Below are 22,685 nucleotides of genomic sequence, written 5' to 3'. Positions count from 1 at the left end.
GAATAAACACAGACTAGTGCACAAGTACGCACAAAGACACACACACACTGCTCCACATGTGGAGCACACCTGCATATTCAACCCCCCCCCCTCCGCCCCTTGTACCCCTCCCTTGTTGCCTGCTCCTGTCCCAGGGGACTGGAGCTCATGTCAGACACACACACACTGACAGGGATAATGATGAATTACATATATATTAGCACAGAGCCTGAGGTAAAACTCCTCCTACTCCCCCCCCCCCCCCCCTCCAATACACACACACACACACACACACACACACACAGATAAACTCTATCGGACCCACACAGCAAACATGACACCAGAAGAGCTTGAGTCAGCTGAAAACTCAGCGCGCGCACTTGATGACAGGTATTTCCACCTGAGGTGAGCCACAGTGCTGAGCTATGAGCTCAGTGTCAGTCACTTCCTGTCTGAAGGGGTCAGAGGTTAAACACTCTTCAGTCTCTCTAAGCCCTTCCATAGAAATGATGAGACAATGAGAGCGAGCGGAGAAATTTCGGGCTGTAAATGACCCATCCTGCCCCTTTTCTTTTATCTCCTGAAAGCTTGACTTGCTCAATAGGAACTGCAGGTATTTAATTACCGAACATTGAAGCATTTTAAAGATTAAGCAAACCTAAACAATCACCTCATTAATCAGCAAGTTAATCACTTTGATAATTGCTAAACCATGAAATAAGAATAGTGTGTGATTTGAAGTCGCAGACTAAATATTTAGTTTGTTATTAAGGCTGCATGTGAACCGAGCAAAACCGTCTGCTATAAAAAACAGAAACACAGAGAACTGACTTATTATTTGAGGGATGAGTGAATCCCATGAAGGCTTTTATCTTGTAACTCACTGTGACAACTGTATCCTCATGTGGCCTGTCATCTGCAGGAACTCTGCTGTTTTAAGAAAAGGAACATTCAGCCCCACTTCCCTCGCTCACTACGTACTTTTTGATGCCTCAAAGCAAGAAGGTTCTGGGTTCGAATCCACCGGCCGACTGAGGCCTTTCTTTCTGGGTGGAGTTTGCATGTTCTCCCCGTGTCTGGGTGGGTTTTCTCTGGGTACTAATTTCCTCCCACCGTCCAAATACATGCTCATTAGGTTCATTGGTGATTCTAAATTGGCCGTAGGTGTGAATGTGAATGGTTGTCTGCCTCTTTGTGTGTGTTTACCCTGAGACAGACTGGAGATAATGAATACAGACAGATAATAAATGAATGAATGAATGAAGTTGGTCCGCAGTCTCTCTGTTGGGAACTGATCAAGCTCTCGCAAAGATCTACTGGACTGTTTTAGACGGAGCTTTATGCAGTGAAGAAGCCGTGAATGTCATCTGAGAGGGGTGGAGCAAACTCTTTAGCAACTTTCCTTCTTGTGCAATCGCAACTGCTACATTGTTGTGACTTGTAAATGCTGATGTCAGGTTTTGTCAGCCTATATGGAGAAGGTGAAATACACTACAACTATCAGTTCCATCCAGATAAGATACTTAATACAGACATAACTCATAACTTTCAAAATTCTGATGGCATCACAGTATATCACAATATTATTTTTTCATGCAAAATCACGTGTTCACAACATTTTCTACTGGTTGAGAGAGGATTTAGTGCAGTAGTTTGACTAAGGATGGACTGTTTTACTGTGATGATGAGTAAATATTGTAGAATGTTCCTGCAGTAGCAGTAAAACAGGTTTGCGTTGCCCCGTGGCACTGACTGCTGATGTGGAAATCTGAGGAAATGTAAAATAAATAAATAACAAATGAACAAATTAATAAATAATTAAATGTAATCAAGATGAAATGATGTAACTGATCGGCTACCGGCTAATAGTTGTAGTCTGCATGCAACATTTTTTATATTCTCATTCATAAAAAGCTAAAAACTGGGGACACTTTCAGGGACCAGTCATCCAACACTGTGACAGCACTTTTTTTTGTTGTGTTCTCGTTCTCCTGCTTCATTTTTCTGACCTTTCCATCTTCACGATGCCTCACAGTGACACAGGCGCACCATGTGCACTTATAAGTGCTTCACTGACAAAGGTCTGGAAAAAAATATTCGGTATGAACCATCTTTGGTCTTGAAAATCAGTGGCTGATTAAGTCTGTGAGTTGATATTTACCTCCTCTCATCTTAAACATTACATTTTCAGCTTGTAGTCTCATATTTTCAGGGAAATGCCCTATTTATCACGTGTTGGCACAAGGTGACACATCACAGAAGCGATACCCCGACTGTTTCTTTGCTGACTTGAGTAGTTTTCAGTGTGGATTCAGGGTTAGGACCTTGAATGAATGACGCCGACACGCTCAAAGAATACAGGCCCAGGTGTGTAGCTGATGCAGTCATACCCTCAGCGAGTCAGTCAGCAGGGCCTCCTCACTAATCCCTCGCCATCACTCAACTGGATCTCAACTTTAATCTCGCCGGGCCAAAGCTCAGGAGAGGGGTGCTCCTGGCTTTAGACGGAGAGGTTGATGGCTAATCTCGGCGACAACACCCCGGGGTAACTCTAAACCGTCCACCGGGGAGAAAGCTGCGACACCTCTGGGCCGCGGCGATGAGAGAAAGACCTCCCAAAAGCCGGAGACACTTCACACCTAACGAGCGACTGGAAGGATAATACACCGACACATTCTGTGATTTGGATACGTGCGGTTAAACACGGGCACAGACATCTCAACTGCGCTGTCTGCAGAACCAGTCCAAAACACACAACCCTTCAAGGCTGCTTGATGTGTGCACCCATTCACCATCCACTGGCAGGATAAAGGCTACATTACTCTAAAAAGAGGCAGTCTGGCCCATTTCCAGCAGTTTAACAGCATACAATAAGCGGCCCAAGGCTGTCAACTGCACCCGTTATGGCTGATAAGTGCTCAGTCCCAGACACAATGGCCGGCAATCAGATACATGCAGCAAAAACATGTGACATTCATGTTAAGGTCAAGTATATAGAGCAGGAAGTATGTGCTGTCTCATGAATTATATGCAACTACATGTATAATCACAATCGCTATAATCAACTTGTATTTAATTGACTTAAACATCAAAAAAAATTATAAGCATTACACTAGAAGTTATAATTCAAGGTTCAAGTTGCTGACAATTAATGTGTAAAATAAACCTTCTAGTATTTCCTATTTTGAAATGTACAAATGTGAGTCACGTGCAACCTGACTCACAAACACATTCCACTTGCGCTGATGACAACTGCTGTCAATCCAGTATAGCCACCGAAGACTGGAGTTGCTCTGAGAACAAAGGGAGGAGCTTGGCGGTGGCTGTATTTATTACTCCTCATTAACTGAGAAGAAATAAACATTGAAAAGCTGATGATGTGGTGGTGTAGACTGATGAAAGGGGAGGGAGAGGGTTGTGGTTATCGGGGCGTATACACAAGAAGACGAAATGATGGCCATAAAACGTATTTAATTTAATGGTAAGTTGTGGTGATGATAGGAGCTAAACCTTTTGGTGATGTGACAAACTAATCTCAGCTTTGAGGCAGTGATCGACTGGACTGTCTGATATAGTGACTGATATACGACACAAACTTCCCCCCAACGTCAACTCCATCCACGACTTTGAGCCTCGGATGAACCCGACTTCATCGTTGAGTGTTTTTTTCCAGATAGAGAAGGTGATGGCAAGAGAAGCTAACTCCGTCCATACTCCAGCTTTTTTATGTTCCGCCTGTTATGGAGCTTACAACATGCACCTTACACTGTTTAACAAGCAACATACAGCAATCAGGCATAACATTATGACCACCTTCCTAATATTGTGTATATCTCTCTTGTGCTTCCAAAAGAGCTGTGACACATCAGAGAATGGACATGGGCCTCGTGAAGGTGCCCTGTGGTGTCTGGCAACACAAAGTTGTTAGATGGGACCTTTGTGTACTATGGATTAAGGGGAGGGGCCTCTGGTCTGCTCTGGTCTGGTCTAGGTGGTACATGTCCAAGTAACATCCACATGATGGAGGGCCAGGTCCAAAATGTTCCCGGCAAAATACTGAATTGTCAGTGGTCATAATGTTGTGGCTGACCGGTGTAAACATAAGTTAATGCTGTGCTACATTTGGTTTATAATTGAGATGTTGTGCGATATTGGACAAAATGATAAAATGATATGATAATGTAGAGTAGTTCATTTCAGTCCTTATAATATGCGGCTTCATTGCTGTGTCCTGTTTGGTCTAATAGTGTTTTTATAATATTTTTATAATCCTCCTGTTGGAGTCTGTCGTTATTTTTTCACCATACTCTATTTACTGCTGTACAACTTGTATCATTTTTCTTCTCTTACCTTATTAAACTTTTTTATCTGACTGTGTTTTGTTTTGCCTCATTGCTGTAACACCAGAATTTCCACACAGGGATCAATAAAGTCTCTTATCGTGTCAATCAGAAGGGACCGATGTGTTCAGAACCCACTTCAGGTCAGCGCCTTATACTTATACACAGATAAACAACATGCACCGTTTAGAAATTCAGAGAAACTAAACTCACCACTTCAGTAGGACGGAAGTATTTGGGGTCCACCTTCACATGTACTACCCCGGTCTCCTGGCAACGGCCAACCTCCTTCTCATCCTTTCCCTCCCACCTGGAAAGAGACAAATCTTAGCAAAGAAACATTTTTTCCCACACCTGCTCAAAAAGGTTCAACCTCCTGATTATTTCTTGTGTGGTTTGTTTCTTTAAGGTCTGGTGCAGACAAAACATGTCACCTTTTTTAACCTGAAACCTACACACGGCTTCAATACATGTCAGTATTCTTCAGGACACAAGAGGGAGGTGAATGGGAGGTGAAACGCGGGAGGAGTCTGGAAAGAGGCTACGAGTAGGAGGCGTCTAATGATATTGGAGTATATATTAGTTGTGTGTATTTGCGTGTACACTCACACAATGGTCTTTCCCACGTGTTTGAAGGCCTTCTCCACAAACTCCCTCACGCTGTGCACCTCCCCTGTAGCTATGACAAAGTCCTCCGGCTCTTCCGTTTGGAGCATCAGCCACATAGCCTGAAAGAGACAGAGACAGAGGGACGGAGAGGTTAAACCGCTGAGAGTGAGGACGGCTCATTAGGACAGCGCACAGCTCGGCCCTGCAACACTGGACCCTGCCCAGCTCGGTCCTGACAGACAGGAAGTGAACCTGCGACCTCTGAGCAGGGCATTCGCCCGTACCTCTGTCCTGACGTCACCGCGGGGGCTCGTGGGACGCATTCCGTGGGAAAGGAGGACAGAGCACTCCCACAGGCCCACTGTGCTGCTGGCACACACGAAAATGAACACGTGGCACATGCGAAAGGCACATGCATGCACGCAAACAGATCTGTGCACGACTTAAAACGGACAAAGAGTGAAAGTAAACCTAAGAGGATGAGGAAATCCTGACTCGTGCATACTTTTCCTCACAGCAGAGTGAAGGTAGCAGTGTCATTAGTCCACACTATACCCCGGCGAAAGCTAACAGTTCGAGTCCCTTAATGGACCCGGTGCTATATTAAAAAGTGAGCGAAGGCGTCTGTGCGCGGTTCCATAATATTTATGGAGAACTGGAGCCAGCGGGTCAGAGCTGCCGACCTCTGGCACATCCAGCATGATTAAAAGAGACTCGCCAGGGACAAGAAGACAGACAGACAGACAAATCAGAAGAGAGGAAGACAGAAAGGCCCCTTTTACAGACGCACGTCAGGAAAACAGACACGGTTCAATCATTCTAAACGTGAGTCACTGATTTAAATTCTGCTCATTGATCTCGGTTTATATTTATGTCCGCTTCAGATTCTCGGTGTCCTATCTGAACGAGAAAGAAGAAGAAAAAAATAATAAAAAATATGCTGAAATAAAAACCAGCTGTTATATTTAGTTGAACTGCGTTGCTATAAACAGCCATAAATGTCAACATATTCTGTTACTCCTCATTCAAAATCATAAAACATAACTGCAGATGGAAAACGGATTTCTCGTCCTTTTTTACTCGAAGGTTGTGGTAAAGGCTTTTAAAAGTGGTTTAAGGACAAAAGAACTAATTATTTAAATGAATATTTCATATTTAATGATCATATATATTTAAACTCATATTATGGCCATTTTATGTTTAATTTGTCTGCGCTTTCACAAAAAATAATAAATAAATAGAATACCAGATTATTTAGGGGGGCTTAAGCATATTAAACCTAACAACGCCAGTGCTGTAGAGACTACATGTGTACACTGACACCTCGAGGCCTGAGGTATCTACAGGTATTTACTTGCACATACTTGCACGACCACACGTGGTTTATAAACTGTACACCAACACAAAGATGTGACAAAGACAGGACAGCAGGACGGCAGAGAGCCGTCTCCTTCTGTCTCCATTTAACAGCAACATAAATACTTTTGCTTTATTTCTCTGTGAGAAACATCAGGTCAATTTATTCTGGATTAGTTGTATTTAATGGAGTATGTGTGTGTGCTCATGGTACAAAGTTTGAGCAAAGTGACCCAAATTCACATACACAGGCCATCTCAGACAACATCTCCCACCCACTCCGTGATTCAACCAAGCTGGTTCACAGAACGCCACAGGAAATCTGTTTTACTTAAGCCACAACATTATGACCACTGACAGGAGAAGTAAATAACACTGACCATCGTGTGACAATTCATTGTTTTGCTGGGAAATGTTTGGACCTGGTATTGAAGTGGATGTTACTTAGACATGTAGCACCCACCTGGACCAGACCAGACACAGAAACACTTTAGGAACCACACAAAAACATGAAGAACAGTTCAACGTGTTGACCTGGCCTCTCAGTTCACTAGATCACAAACTGATCAAATATCTGTGGGAGATCCACAGACGGCCCTCCCCTCAACCAATAGGACCCAAAGGCCCCCCAATAACAAAATTCTGTCGCCAGACAACACAGGCCTGAGTCCATTCTCTGATGACTCACAGCTGTTTTGGAAGCACAAGAGAGATATAAACAATATTAGGAAAGTGGTCATAATGTTATGCCTGATCGGTGTACACTGTCACAGTCTTATTCTTCCTTCTTTTATATATAATTCAGTTTTCATATTTTTATACTGTTCAATAATGTCCAGTTTCCTCCCTTGGATTAATAGTATTTTTGATTCTGATTCTGATTATAGACAACACACATGTATATGACACTCACAGAGCGCACATTGGCAGAAATCTCACTTAATATGGAAGGAAAAATAAGTCTTGAAAGAGTTCAGCCTCTGCTTTTTGCATTTGAATATGTATTGTCCAAAGTTGAAGCTGAGATTTCTCCCCCTTCAACAAAGTGTCGATCATAAGGGTTGATAATTTGATGGATCCTGTTTCTTCCCCACCGCTGTACACTGAAGCGCTTCTTGCACCAGTTGTGTTATTAGTTAAGCACATGCCTTTCTCAGACACACGCACAAAGACACACTCGGCAGTGATGGAATGAACTTCCTCAGGGAGGCGAGGCCGTCCTATCTCAGGATCGTTTGGGGTCACCTGACCGCTCAGCGCTGACGACTCCCCTGAGCCCGACCTTTGACCTCTCACCCACTGGCCCCTGATGAACAAACCAGATTCTCACACGGCTGCGCAGGCCAATAATGGCACCTCGGGTCGTGTGATCGACGGCAGAGCAAACCAATCAGAGCACGGTGAACTTTCCACGGCCATCGGAGTCTCTGTCGCCTACCACTTATACATTTTTACGCTTGTTAAGTTACTGAAATTACTTTATAAATGTGTTTGTCAGTGAAAATTCTGCAGCTGTATTACACTTTAAGATAGAAAAGCAAGAATACCAGCAGTGAAAATGGATGATGACTTTGAAGAAAAGAGACAAAACTGTAGATTCTACACAATATTAATGCCTCCAAGAAACAACTGTTACATTTATTTGGTTAAAGCTGTGAATATGGATGTTAGCGCCGGCCTGAGAGTTTAATCAGAAGTGAATTCCCATTCTGCCACTTCGAAAATATCTCCATGCCTCCTTCTTCCATGTGAGCAGAATTAATTATCACTGGAAGCAGTAAAATATCAAACACCGACGTCCACGCTGTAATACTGTTTTGATCATCTGACTGCATGATTATTTGAACTTGTAACGAAGCAGGGCCCGTTTCCCCCTTTCTTTTTTCCTTCCTGCGAGCTGATGGATGTGAAGGCCGTAGTAAACTGGATGGCTGTGATGATGGGAGCTGGGAACGAGGCTGTGCTTCTCCTGCAGCCAGAGAAAATGTTTACGGCAGGAGCTGAGTGATATGGGCCCGCGCTGATGTTTAACCAGGAAATGTAATAAATAATATGATGTATATTTTTTCTTCTTGTTGTAGTGGGAATAATCGGAGTGAAATCATGGGAGACTAAGAGGAGACTGCTGGCTTCACTGAGGTTATTCCCACATTTCCATCTCGGGCTCCTTTACATCGTCCCACCCATCTTTCTTTTACCTTTCACCCTCTCACCCCCTCCATCCATCCCTCCTCCTCCTCCTCGCTTTTAGGGTCTCTCAGGATTGCTCTGCTTCATTAGCTATCTGATAAACAGCTCAGAGGTTCAGGCCTTCACACTGAACCCGCACCTTCCTGTTCACATGGCCACAGGATGACCCCCATCACACACGCCACACTTGACTGCAGCTCGGAGACACACACCGACCCTGGCGGCCACCAACCACCACCACCACCACCACCACCAGCCCCTTTACCTGAATCATACACTGACACACACATGACGGGGGTAAACCCGCTGACCAGATTTCAAATGCTGGGTTTTGTTCAGAGGTCGAAGAAACTCATGGACGTTTAGAGACTAAATAAGTCTCTGATTAAAAAGAGGTTTGGGATTTTGGTCGTATTTCTTGGTGTCGTCATTGTCAGTTTGACGTTTAGGGTCAGGAAATTTAGATAACAGCAAGATCTGGATGCAAAGTTAGTGGAATCTGTGGATTTTTAAGGTCCAATCAGGTTCATATATATTAAAACAGGACTAAAATAAGCCATAAAACTGCAAGTGTGTTTATTTATCGATAGTTGCATTGGGCAGTAGTTAAAAAAATTCATTCCTGTTACTATTTTAAGTGTTAACAATAATCAAAAATATCCACTGATGTTTCCATTCAATAGAACGTCACTGTGAAGTATTTAACAACACATCTATCTTATAAAAGCTAAGTGTTACATTTTAAATAACACTATATAAATAGTGTTGTTAATGTGCATTTTTATTTTAAAAGATTCATTTAAGGATCTGCAAACTCATAAGGCAGAGTTAAAATGTAAGTTTTGAGTTATTTCCAACACTGATCTAATACCTTAAAAGTGAAAACGCATGTAAAATTCGACAAAATCCGAATAACATTCATAAAATTAAAACCTAAACCCGTTTTTAAAGGAATCAGATTTAATGAAACCGTATAAAACTTCATCCAAAAGTCTTTCTCTTCAAAATATTACGTAAAACGTCAGATACTAAATTAAAATAAAAAATAAAAAACTGTTTAGTGTAAAAGGAAGCAGCTACTCTCCGCATTTCGAGATTCGACTGATATTTCTAAAAGTTGAAAAACAACACAGGGCTCCTGCGTCTTATTATATTTAATCCGTTCCAAGTGCTTCTGTCAGATGGAACGATACCAGCGTGCGGGAAAATCCCTGGTATAAACCAAACGAAAGGCCTGCTGACTCCGAGTATTCTCACACAGGTCACAAAGTGCAGTCTCACCACTTTATTACCAGAGCCAGAAAACACTTAACTCTCCAGTTCTTGTGACGGACACGTAGGAAGATGGATTCTTTTTTTGAAGAGCGTCTTCAAAAATCCGATTCTGACACTCGGTTTCACAGAGATCTGAACTGTCTGAAGTGAACCCCAAACCACAGCTTTTGGTGATGACTTCTCTAGACCTCCCTCCTCTGCAGCCAGCTGACCCCTACATCCTCCCCCGTCTCCCCCTCTGCGTCTCGCCACTCTCCCCTCGGTGTTCTGTCTCTAGCTGCTTGACTACAGCTGACATGTGGAATGGCTCACGGTAAACACTTAATCGAGCTGCTATTATGGCTGCAGTCCCAATAACTCCCTGCCAGTGCCATTAACCCCATTTCACACACACACAGTCACAGACACACACAGACACAGTAACACACACGTGGGCTATAGCACAGAACACACACATACACTTTCTGCCTCATCCACGTGCAAACACAAAGACACAAAAGGCAGAAATGCCGGGGTTCGTTAAAATTCCTGCACAAACAGAGTTTGCGCCTCAGTTTTCTAATTATCTAAAACCATCTGATTCTCTTTGAATATCATCGGATTTTGCCACCAACACAAAGTCTCGAGAAGCTGCGGGATCACGTCTTCTCAGCTCCAGAGCTCAACCACCGCTGGCTTTTCCACATCATTTGTAGCTTAAGAGGTTCTCAGCTCTGTTCCACAACATGCGTGCACAGCTGCCAGACAAGAATGTTAAAGTCTGAAATAGTACGGAGAAAAAGCGCTCTTATTTTGGCGGGGACCAGAGCGAAAACCTTGGAATTGGAGCAGACGCAGCTCCAGTCTGCCAGCACCACCTCTTACATACGCTGATAATGAGATTAATGGCCTACACTTAACAGGCTATGATACAAGACATTCACGTGGAGGCGCACGGACGCTAACGAGAAAAAAAACAGCGTCACATTTCACCGCGAACACGATCCCGGTCATGTACGTCATGAGTCTGTGTTATCGGCCGGTCTGTTCGGACCCACATCCATCAAGGGTCGCTACTTCCCGGATACGCAGGCAATCATCTACAGCCATCTTGTACTCAGATTAGACAAATAGTATTGAAATTACGACTCAATAGTGACCTAGGTCCCGGCACTGATAGCAGACTGAGGCCAGATAACCTCTCACTACTGTAGATGTTTACATACGACTATATTTAACATCAAATTCGTCTTAAGTCTAATTATATGCACCTTTATTTGCATCACAAAAATTAAGGGAATGACGAACGCTGAGGGGGTTACTTCCTCCATATTTTCCTACGCAGATCTCCAATCTTGAGTTTTCAAAACACATCTAGTGGTTAAAGGCCAAAGTTTTTTTGATGCAACTACAAACAAAAGCTCTATTCATATAAACGCTTCTTCTTGAATTTTTACATGAGGCTGTTATGACATAGATAAAACCCAGCAACCATCACAACCACATGCATTTCACATCCCCTACCGGTGGTCATAATGTTTTGCCAGATTGCTGTATTAAGCCACAAAGAAAGAATACATGTGATTGAGAAAACTATATTGACTTAAAACATCACACAACACTGAGCTTTGAGTGTGCAAACACAATTTCAAACCTTTGTCGCCTGAGAGAAATGTGTCACCTAAAATTTCAGTTGAAATTGTTGAACAACTCTCCACCACCACGGAGGCGTTTGAGGAGTGAGATCATTATTGTTTTTTTGGCAACGAGTCTCTCCTTTCAGTATCATCCCCTTAAGGCATTTATGTTCTAACTGCACCCCTACCGCGATTTCAAAACACACATTTACTCATTACCCAGTATAAACCCACGATGTGCGTTTGCAGGGGGGAAATGAATAGAGTAATATTGAGACAGAATAAGCTATTTGACGAGCACTTGTCATTTGAGTGGACGCAGAGTGTGTGGAGTGAGTGACAGGGAGTTATGTGTGTGCAGTAAACAGCATTCCACAACAGTGCAGGATAATCTCAGACACCGGATTAGAGAAGAAAAGACGTGTCTGACAGCTTCCTCTGTAACTCGGCGCTCAAAGGATCCTTTTGTTCTTTGTGTATCTTTGCTGTAATTCGCATTACACACGCCCGTTCATCCACACACACACACACGTCTCTGACAACCATCAGGACGCAAGCGGCATCTCGTAAACCAAGTAATTAGAGTCCTCGGTGCCTCTCTAAACAGTATGTAATGTCACAGCTGCACATGCACTGCCAACAAAACACCGACACACAATCCATATCGGGACAAACATTTTGACGTCGCAGTGAATGGTACAGTTTAGGAGCAGAGTAATACAAGTCTGCACGACTATTTCTTCACTCCTGGCTTTTGATTTACGCGGGGTACTGGCCAAAATAGGACCTCGGCATCCGGCATTTATGATATTTGACCCTTTTTTTTTCTTTAAATGCTCACATTTTCTGTTGGAAATCAGAAAGCTATTGTTAACTTTGAAATGTCTTTAGTAGCCATATTAAAATCAGCATGTTTCTAACCTTGATTTCATCATTTCATGTCATTACCGTGAAAGTAGAGAGATGATAAACACTTTTGAAAAGGGGAGAGAAGAATTAAAAACAAATCAAACTATAATTACCACTCTTTAAAATACATACATACATGCACGTATAAAATGATACCCAGGTAGGAACCGAAGGGGAATTCTGTCTTAGCATCATAAGTCAATCAAGTAAAAAGCTGTGGATCATCCCACAGATACTTGATCAGTTTGGGATCTAGGGAATTTGGAGGCCAGGTCAACACCTTGTGCTGTTTTTGTGGGGGTGCCTGGTCTGGTCTAGGTGGGAGCTATGCCAGGTCCAAAAGTTTCCCAGCATGATGCTGAACTGTCACAAGACGACCGGTCTATCTTTAACTTAGTGTCTGTCCACTTCACGTTTTTCAAGACATTCATGGTCTCCTGTTGTCACATCACTGCTCGTCTTCCTGTGTGTTAGAGGATCTGGTGAGGATGTCTAATGGGTGCCTCACTTTGGGGCTTTACCGGGAACAGCCACCCCGTAATTTGCTGGAAGGACGACCTGTCTCACCATGGAAGCCCCTGTGATTCTTCATGAGAATCTGTTTTCTAATATCATGCTTAGCTGGTTGCCATGCGATCTCACTTTAGTATAAGAGCATGAAAGTACTTCACAAAAAATGATGGATCGATGGATGATCTAGGGCGGATCACGGAAAAACCTCATTCGTCATGTGAATAAACGACCAAACTAAATCACATTCATTACAAACCCCTCATCAGAGTGCAGGTATGAATAATAAGGAATTCACACAACATCTAATGAACATTATAAATGAATGTTCTGATGACCGCAAACATCAGGATTAATTTATGCGGCTGCGTAGTATGAAAAAGTATTTCCTATTCAAATGCAGCATTGCTCATAAATAGACCAAACTCGTACACTGGTAATCGCCCTTAACAACAAAACAAAAATATGTTCTTCTCAAACCGGGGCTGCAGAGACATTCAGTCTGAGGCTCAGTGACTAAGACCTGCCACCCGTTATAAACCAGCGCAGATAAACCAGCTGGTAAAAATAACTTTCAGACAAATCCCGTTTTAGGACATAAAGGCTTACGCAGTTTCTAGAAGCAGCCACAGGGACCAGATATCAAGCTGGAATGCAGATTCGAAGAACTGAAATGGAGACTGGGTTGGGGGGGAGGGGGGGGGGACTGACATTCCACGAGTTCCTGAGTACGTTTCAGCAAATTAGTTTTCCTTTCCGACTTATTTTATGTGATTTACCGTACTTACATTTCACTCGTGTCTCTCTTCTTACAAGCCCCCTTTTGCTTCTTTTATATTCCAAAATTCCCTCTCTGTCTGCATCCCACAATCCCCGGCGGCCCTTGTAATGACTCAGTAAAGGGCAGGGGTGGATTTGACAGAATCGCAAACCCGTCCAGACCATACTCAGATGAACCAAACCAAACTAGGTTAGAGCGGGGGACAGGCCAGATGAGGTAAGGAGCGGGGCCCATATCAGCTCAAACAACACTGGCTGAAAAACCGTTTTCTGCGCAAATGCAAGTACGAACCTCAATCATTCAATTTGGGTCTACATTTACACACACCAACACACACAGTGACGTGCTAGTATGCACAGCTAACTTTCCCAGGCTCCACCTCAGGGAGCACACATCATCCAAATGGCTGCTATGGAGCTGTGATTTTTAGCAGAACAGTTTTTTTTTTTTTTTTTTTTTAACCGAGACCCCTATTTTTAGAGATGGCTGAAATTATTAACCCCCCTCCCCGCCCCGTTCACCCACACACACATTCTTCACTCTCCTCCTCCTTTCTCCACGCTTTCTCCTGTTGTATTTTGACCAAAAAAGTCAGAGACTGCAGGGTTTTTCCTTGTCAGTTCAGACTGTCTGGACGTTAAGTTGAAGACAGAAGAGGCTATATTTACAGTCTGACCTCACGGTAAATGCACACATGCACACACGGACGCACACACTACGCTTCAACATGGCTGTGGATGACGCAGAAACGGCCGCACCTCTGGGTTCGAGCTTCACACCAGTGGTCACACTCAAAAATTGCTCTTTTACGGACAATGGTAAGTTACACTGAGGAGATCACAAAGACTGACAGAGGAGAGAGATTCCAGTCAACCACAGAGAATTTAGCAGGTTTTTAAAACTGTTTCAAACCAAGTCCACTGTCAAAGGTAAGAAGGAATAAATATGAGGGACTTTTACTCTCTAAATGAAGAAAATCACTCCACCTGGTCTAACTTAGACTAAGATATACGGTAGCATATAGTATTTAATGCTTATTACTAACGTACTTTTAAAAGGAGCAGACATATTTATTGGTACCTGAAAGCTTTGTCTTCTGCTTAAAGCAACTAAAAGTTGCTGTAATATAGCTCAGAGACCAATAAAATGAGAGATTAAAGCCTCGTAATCTTGCCAGGATCTTGATACTGGCAACGAGGTGCAGCGCAGATGTTAAATGACTCTTTGTAAGAGAAAAAAAATGCTTCTGATTCGTTATCGTATAATTCTTTTTCCAAATGCAACTGTTAATACGCCTGAGAATTCATAACTTTAACAGCAATTCCTCACAAACTCAGACTTTGTTGCTCGTTGGTTCTTTGTGACGGAGCGCCTAATTACTCTGAAATTACCCTCACATCAGAGAAACATGTCGCGCGGGGGGTGACAGCGATTGTCCAGCATTGCAAAGATTTTGTCCTTCACCCTCCTCTCAGCCACTGTCTCCAAACAAGTTCAATCCCACCACTGAGCCAACGTTCCTCACCTGCTCGTTGAGTCTGTTGACCTCACCAGTCTTGGCACCACCCAACCAACTCACTACAGAAAAGAAGAGAGTACTGGCAACCTTAGACTGGTGGAAGGTCTTGAGTCTACTACAGTCTTTGTGATGTGTTAAAGTGCAACGTTCTGGTCCAGACACTGCTGATGATTTGAGCTGTGCTGATCTCTTTCTGCTTATACCGTTACTACTGAATGTAACGGACCAGACCTTAGCATAGTTCTGCTCATTGTAACTCGTTCAGGCTGTTTGGTAAAACAAACCTGAAAGATGCAGTTTTCAAAACAGACGAAAATCTCTTCATTCAACCGCAACGACGACGATTCACTGTTCAAATAAAAAGTAAGACGCAGCCAAACTGCAGCAGCAGTGTTTGAGCTCCTCACATTTTCCATAACAGAGGTTTCTTGTTGTGTTTTCAGTCAATAAGGAGCAGATTTAAACCACATCATATACATGAATATTGATTTTCTTTTGTTTTCATCCATACTTTGCATGGAAGGTTTCCTCTTGTTTTTTCTTACAAAAAGAAGTAAAACCACTGGTGACGAGGACAGAAACATCACAAGATGTTTTCTTGGATCCTTTTTCAGTCATGTACTAAAACATTATTCTGCGGAATAGATAAGACGGTCTTAAAGGAGAATGAAAGTCCCTAACGCGTCTCAATCAAGCCTGCATCTATTCCTGTGTTTGTAGTTTTTAGCCACATGCACGGAGGCGGGGGGCGGGGCTGGAGTGGTGGTGGTGGTGGTGGTGGTGGTGGTGGTGGGGGGGGGGGGGGATCTACAAGCACACACACTTGAACTCGACTGTGACCTCCGGCTGTATGAGCGGTTCAACAATCTTTCCATGTTTTCACCAGAGGACGGGAAAGGGTCTCATAAAGACTGTCATTCACTATTTAAGACTAAAAACACACAGCGCACACTAAATTAGCCATGCACACACACACACACACACACACACACACACAGACACACACACAGGTCGGGCCAAGCGCCATGTGATGTGGACAGAGCTGCTGATTCTTGGAGTTTGGCGATAGCGTCATTTTTACACCGTGAGAACATGAGAAACACATTTCTCAAAGGAGCCCTCTCATTTGCTGTGGGTGTGTTACCATTTTTGGGGGAAAGGGGACACACACATACATACACATACACACACACACACACACACACAAGTTAAGTAATGTTAAATATAGCTGCTACAACTCATCTGTTATAGCTGGGTTATGAAAAGGCAGCGTGCAGAGGATGTGAAAGGTGTTTAAAATAGCTGCTTCGGGTTTTTCTGGTCTTTCCTTAATGTGCTGTAACCCAGACTTGCACACGAGGAAACAGAAGTACACACACGTCCTCAGCTGTCAGACAGAGGGTATCAATAGCAGAGGAACGAGTGATGCTGGGCCAGAAAAGCAATTTATTTATTTAGTTGTGTTTGAAGAGGCAGAGAGAAAAAGCAAACATCGGCACGAGGAGGAGGAGGAGGAGGAGGAGGAGGAGGGCGATGTGAACGCTGTCTTCCAGCTTCACACACCAACTGTTTAGATTGACTTATATGTCTTTCACCATGTGCCACAAACAGCCAGAGGAATGTAATGTCACGGGACAAACTTCCTAGAGAGAGTGTGTGTGTGAAGTGGCTGGAAAAAATGATTTTAGGAAGGGAAGGAGAAAGGTAAATTGTGCTAATTGTGAAAAAAAAGGATTGTTCAGCTAGTTAGTCAGTGGGAAGTTTTGTCAGCATTAGCTACTAAGTTATTTTAGCGAGAAAAAAGATTTGTTGATTCGAGCTTCTAAGATGTGAAGATCGGATATTTTAAACTTACACTACTGGTCAAACGTTTTATACCAGCATCAGTCTCCTCTAGTATAGTTGGTCAGAGCTTCATCCTACAGCAGGATAATGAAACTTTAGTCCAAGCTTCACCAGAACTACCTCAGGATAAAAACAAGGTGGGAAGCTTGAAAACATGGAGTGGACCGTGGCCCAGTCTCTAGACTTTAACCCCATGGAGCTGGTTTGTGATGAACTCAACTGGAAAACATTTCTGGGAACTTCTGCAACAAAATTGGGAAGAACTCTCTGAAAAATATTTGTGTTCGCATGTTAAATCAGCCAAAGACGGTTTCTTTGAGCCCAACGTTTAGAATATACGTTGGGTTATATATTGATTCTATAGATTTTTTGTTTATTTGGTCTATGTTTTCATTTCTGAGTAAAATGAGACATTAAACTGCATACGTTTAAAAAAATATATATTGTAAATAAAGAAAGCAATCACAAATTCTACCTCTCTTATTATTATTAATAGCATTTGCGACATAATTTAATAAAAGAAAAAAACCCATTGTGAATCAAAAAAGAAAAACAGCCACTTCACAATATCTTACTCTCTCTCTCTCTTTTTTTTTTACATTAAAGTATGAGAAATCCAAAGACGCAAATTCTCAGGGGAAATCAGGAGTTGAGTTTTACGTATGTTTTTATGTAATCAGAGATCGTTGGATGTGATTGGCTACTACACTAGTTGGAGGTTCTCAGAAGCTGTAATATTTTTAGTCTCTCCATGAAATCTGAAAACAGATAACGCCATGGGAAACCAGAAGAACAAATAAAACAACAAAAGAGGGAAAGAAGACGAAAGAGTAATGAAAATGAAAGTGTAAAAAAGTGTTTCTTTCTTAGATTTAAGTGAAGATGCAGAAGCGTGGAAGAAAGTAAGCGCTTGTCGAGTTTTCTTTGTGGACTGAATTTCCAGACTTCCTTAACAGGTTCAGTCTGAACTTTGACTCTGAAGGGCACGCGACCCCCTGACCTGAGGGTCTGAGAGCAGGAGCAGCAGCGCTAGACAGAGACTCCGTTTACACTGTAAACAGAGTCCGAACACAGACCGTCCTCATAAAAGCTCCGCTGCTTATCATGTGTCACTCAGAACAACGCCCGCTTTCCCCTGCGCTGCTGCATGTGTGCGTCTGAAGGCATGTGGTCGAGGCCGAGCTCGGAACATGTTTCCAGTCGCGGTGATCTCATCGGCGATGCTATCGGCCCGTTTACCGTTTCCCTGCTCCCCTGCGGCCACTACAGCTCGTACAAATTGGACAATCAAGAGCAGGTGTGTGTATGAAATACAAATGTGCATGTGCGTTTGCGTGTGTGTGTGTGTGAACGACTACAGCAGCCCAGATTGAGTTTTTTATGGAGCTCGACCTCCTCCCTTTCTCCCCCGGCTGCAGGTGGAGGAGCAGCTCCTCCCCGGTTTAGAAAGCAGAGTAGTCACACACTCAGCCAGTAAACTTTAACGGTATTTTGTCACATATTTAAGAAAGCTGTTAGTGTATTTATAGAAGGGCAGGGGGCCAGGGGCACGACGTGGGCCAGCGTCCAAACAAGGGCCATGTTGGATTGATTAGGAAGCACGGGAGTGAGTGGGGGGGGGCGGCAATCGTCTGACACTAAGAGTTTTTACGGCAGTTATTACGCTGGAACGAGGATAAATATCCCTTTGTCTTTGTATCATATTGTGTCACTCTCTTTTATTTTTGGGGACAATATGAGGGACGATCACTTCTCTAAACATTCAAATAAAACAGGCAACAGTCAGTTCCATCCAACAGTCTCCATCAGAAAATGGACATGGACCCTCTGAGGGTTACACAGTGTTGTTAGTGGAGGACCTTTGAGAGGATGGACCTCTGTGGGTCGTCCCTCAGATGCTTGATCAGTTTGGGATCTAGTGAATTTCTGAGTCCAGCTCAAGCTTTTTTGTGTGTTTGTCAGGCTGCATCTCGCCGGGGACGACTGTTTCCGTCAAAGACTTTCATAGACGTTCCAAACGGACCTAAATCCTTACTTCACGGCAAACACTTTGACATGTTACAGCAGGAAAAGCAGCCATAGGTGTAATTTATAACAACACATATGAGCGCATTCCATTTAGGTGAACTACTTCCATGCGTCTCGCTGGGACACTGGATGGAACAATGACACCATTAAGAAACATCTGTATCAGCTGTGCTTTTCCTGCTATGACAAGTCTGCAGTGAAAAAAAAAACGCTGCCTTCAAATGTCGTTTTTGCCACGTTCAGGAGAAGAGTCCGTATGAACAACGCAGTCTTGTAGCATCCACAACCTCGTTCAAATTTCCATCTTTAACTAACCCGCGCGTTAGCTTGCTAGCTTGTTACCTTCGGTGGTATCTGGACACCAACAGTTGACACCATTTAAACAATTTCCATCATCGGTTTGACAATCTTCAGTGAAAAATGTGTGTTGTTGTGTTACAGTGACGTGTCTGGTGACGTTTTCAGAAGTTGAAGGTTGAAATGGCTGCTCAGTTAATACATTGTGGAATTGTTTCTTTCCATTTTTAAACATCTGGGGAAAACGTTGCTGACTCATCCTTTCATGATGCCTTTGCATTTCCACATTAAGTTGCCCATTGCTAAACTGTTCCAGGGCGCCAACACTTGCTGCGGTATTTTCATGACTTATAGCTGATGTTACCACTTGAACGCCAAACATTTTGCGTATCCAACTATACTTGTTGTAAACATAAAGCTCTTCCATTTGAAAGCCTGAAAAGGTCCATTCAAGAGCTCCAGCAAGTGAAACTGGAACGGCACGCAGAAAGAGCAAAAAAACTCTGAAGCTGAATCAACTCATCTGGAAACAGACTGCTGTGATTTTATGCTTCAGTTATTTACTGCAAAACAAATGAGAAAATTGTCTACCGATGGCAGACATGCAGCGATGTCACTCTGAAGGGGATGTTGCTCAACTTTCTTTCACAGAAGATTCAGATGGTTTATTTCCTCTGCAGCAATAAAGCAGGATTAACAGTGCAATGAAGTGCTGTCAACGAGAGAACTGTCGTGACGCATGATACAGAGCGGAGGAAAATTGAGCGATCATGCACAGACAGAAAAGGCATGTCATCGTGTAAATAAGATAAATAACATAAGACTAATTAGTTTGCTTAATAAAAGAATAAGATATATTATGTAGATCTGTTCTGTTCTGTAGGAACGATAACCTTAAATGACCAAATCAACAAAAAAACACACTGTCAACGTTTGATTCTTTTGTGGAAGTGAAGTTATTCGTTGATCATAAATTCACAAAGCGTTTGCTGTTTGTCCTTACTGTGTTATTCTCAACTACAAAGATAGTGTTTCTGTTGGGTAATCACTGTCCCTCATACTGTGCAGGTGTTTGATGACATAGAAAGGGGCCTTTTTCTATTTGTGTTTGAGTTGTTACAGGAATGTGGTTCAGTTGTGGATGTACAGTTATGGTCATCTTCATGAGCATTGATGCCAAGTGGACTTGTGTATTATTAACTTTGGGAAGCCAGACGATGGGATGACAAACTGTCTTTGTAAACACTATAAGAGACGACTGTTTCTCTGTACTTTTGAGATCTTTGCCACTTCGTGTGTTGAAGTACAGCAGTCACATAAACTAATACTTTAACTCTGTCAGTATTATGTGATTGTCGTGTCCTTTCAACACACTTCGTCCACTGTGTTGCAACACCTAGCGTCTTCTGGAATAATTTTACAGTTCTGCCGTTATGTCCAATCCTGATATTTATTGATATTCACGCCTGTGGCTTCTAAAGAAACGGGTCATGTGAAAGCAGTGAAACTGGAGGTAATGTGAAAAATCAATGTTCTGTCTTATCTTCATGAACTGAGACAACAGTGATAAGGGCACTGGGTGACACAGAGATCTTTGAAAGTCTTTGGGGACAGCTGGGAAAATGCACATTCATCATTTTCACAAAACATTAAATGAGCACAACATAATATTTTAAAAACAAGATAAAAATCCGCTTCCATCCTCTGTGCTCTTTATCTCTGCTCTGAGTGCCTGTTGACTCATTAATGTTATCTGACGACCACAGCGGGCGGCGGAGGGAGGGGGTCGCCAAACACACACACACACGCAAAAACGCACACATACAAAAACACACACTCGCCATTTCCTGAAGCACACACCGAGTTTCCTGTGGTCATTTATTTTCAAATCAGCTATCTACTTTCACCTGCTGGTGCAACGACACTCTCATCCTGCGTCATTAAAACTAATCCCAGAGGTTGGTGACAGAGATGAAAGGATGAAGGGATGAAGGGCAGACAGAACCAGATGGGTAGAAAAAAGAAAGAAGAGCCAGGACGTCAAGATAAGAAAGTCAGGTGTTGTTTTCATCTAGTTAATCTACTCTAAATACTTGTAATCAGGAAGTAATGTCAAGTATAACAAAACCGACACATCTGAAGTGGTTCGGCTTTGTTCTGACATTTGAATATTTCGGTTAATGACAGACAGATGAAAGACAGTCCCACGTTGCCTTTGGCAGGGATTTGTATTTTAGTTTTGGATGCAATCATTTACACACTGTATAAATTATTACTTGCCCGTTTTTGTGACTGCACAACTATTTTAGCAATTTAAAGTAAAATTTTAGAATCGGAAGTAAATGATTTGTTCTGTCTGATAGATTTAGAGCACATTTTAATGGTTTTTACTTTGGATTTTGAGTTTTTCAGTCAGTATGTGAGTCAGTATGTGCCTCCTGCATGGTTTCTTCTCATGTCGTTTCCACTTTTTCATCCTACTCTGCATTAAAATAGGAAGTTTAAGGAACTCAATTCAGTGTGAAAGCTCCATCCCTGCCTTCAAAAATCCCACTCACCCACACTATCACTTATTATTTGTCATTCATCTCTTTCTCTGATCCTTTCAAAACATAATGACTACAACTGCCTTATATGCTGTCAATCCTTTGTGTGGCTGACCCTGAGGCAAATGGACTTTAATCCTGAAGGCGTTAGCAGGAAGTCGCAATCTACATCTAGATATTCCCACAGGTTTCTTCTAAAGTTATAAACCTCCTACCAGATCCGTCATTTCAGAGACAGTACGTTTACATGTATATGAAAAAAACAAACAGATTATTGCTTTAATTTGACTTTAACTGGACAACTTAAGTGCGTATATATGCGGACATCACCGCATACATTATTCCAACTAAAATCTGAGTTCTCCTTATCTGATTAAGACACCCAGACATGTATACATCCAAGAAAGCCAGTCGCAGAAGAAGAAGGTAAACAGAGCTGGTAGAAGAACCACCTGAGGGATTGCGCAATCTTATCTGGCCCAGAAGTAGCGCACACATTACGTACGAGATTGAAAAAGCTGTACGCATGGACGACTCTAGTTTATTATATGATGTAATAGGTCAACCAGAAAGGGGGCCATATTTACCTGCTGAAAAGACACCACCTAGTGTGGTGGGGGAGGACATGTTGCCATCAGTTATTCCATTTTCTCCACTGCATGTGCACTGTCACAAGGACCACATTCAGAAAGTGGGATTTTGAGCCTAGCTCAGTTAAGCTGTGCATGTAAACACACTGACAGGCAACGCTTTGGTCTCCAATAGATATATAATAAATATACCATCTGTCCTTATCTTGTCAAGCAGGTAAACAAACATCTCCCTAAAATCTTATGTGTGAAAATAAGAAAAACATAGTGCATATGTCAAAAAGAAGACATAATG

General features: G+C 42.6%; 1 protein-coding gene across 1 annotated transcript in view; it reads right to left on the bottom strand.

Moving 5' to 3' along the window:
- Nucleotides 1-22,685, bottom strand: part of gmds (GDP-mannose 4,6-dehydratase) — a 180,963-nt gene that overhangs the window by 29,773 nt on the left and 128,505 nt on the right. Inside the window, exons 8-9 of the mRNA XM_047587442.1 lie at nucleotides 4,929-5,047; nucleotides 4,533-4,629 (exon numbers count right to left, since the gene is read on the bottom strand). Of these exons, the coding sequence (XP_047443398.1) occupies nucleotides 4,533-4,629; nucleotides 4,929-5,047 (216 nt within the window). The remainder of the gene's footprint in view (nucleotides 1-4,532; nucleotides 4,630-4,928; nucleotides 5,048-22,685) is intronic.

The sequence above is a fragment of the Mugil cephalus genome, chromosome 6 (assembly GCF_022458985.1).
Source record: "Mugil cephalus isolate CIBA_MC_2020 chromosome 6, CIBA_Mcephalus_1.1, whole genome shotgun sequence".
Lineage (NCBI taxonomy): Eukaryota > Metazoa > Chordata > Actinopteri > Mugiliformes > Mugilidae > Mugil > Mugil cephalus.
This window is presented reverse-complemented; position numbering and strand designations above follow the sequence as displayed.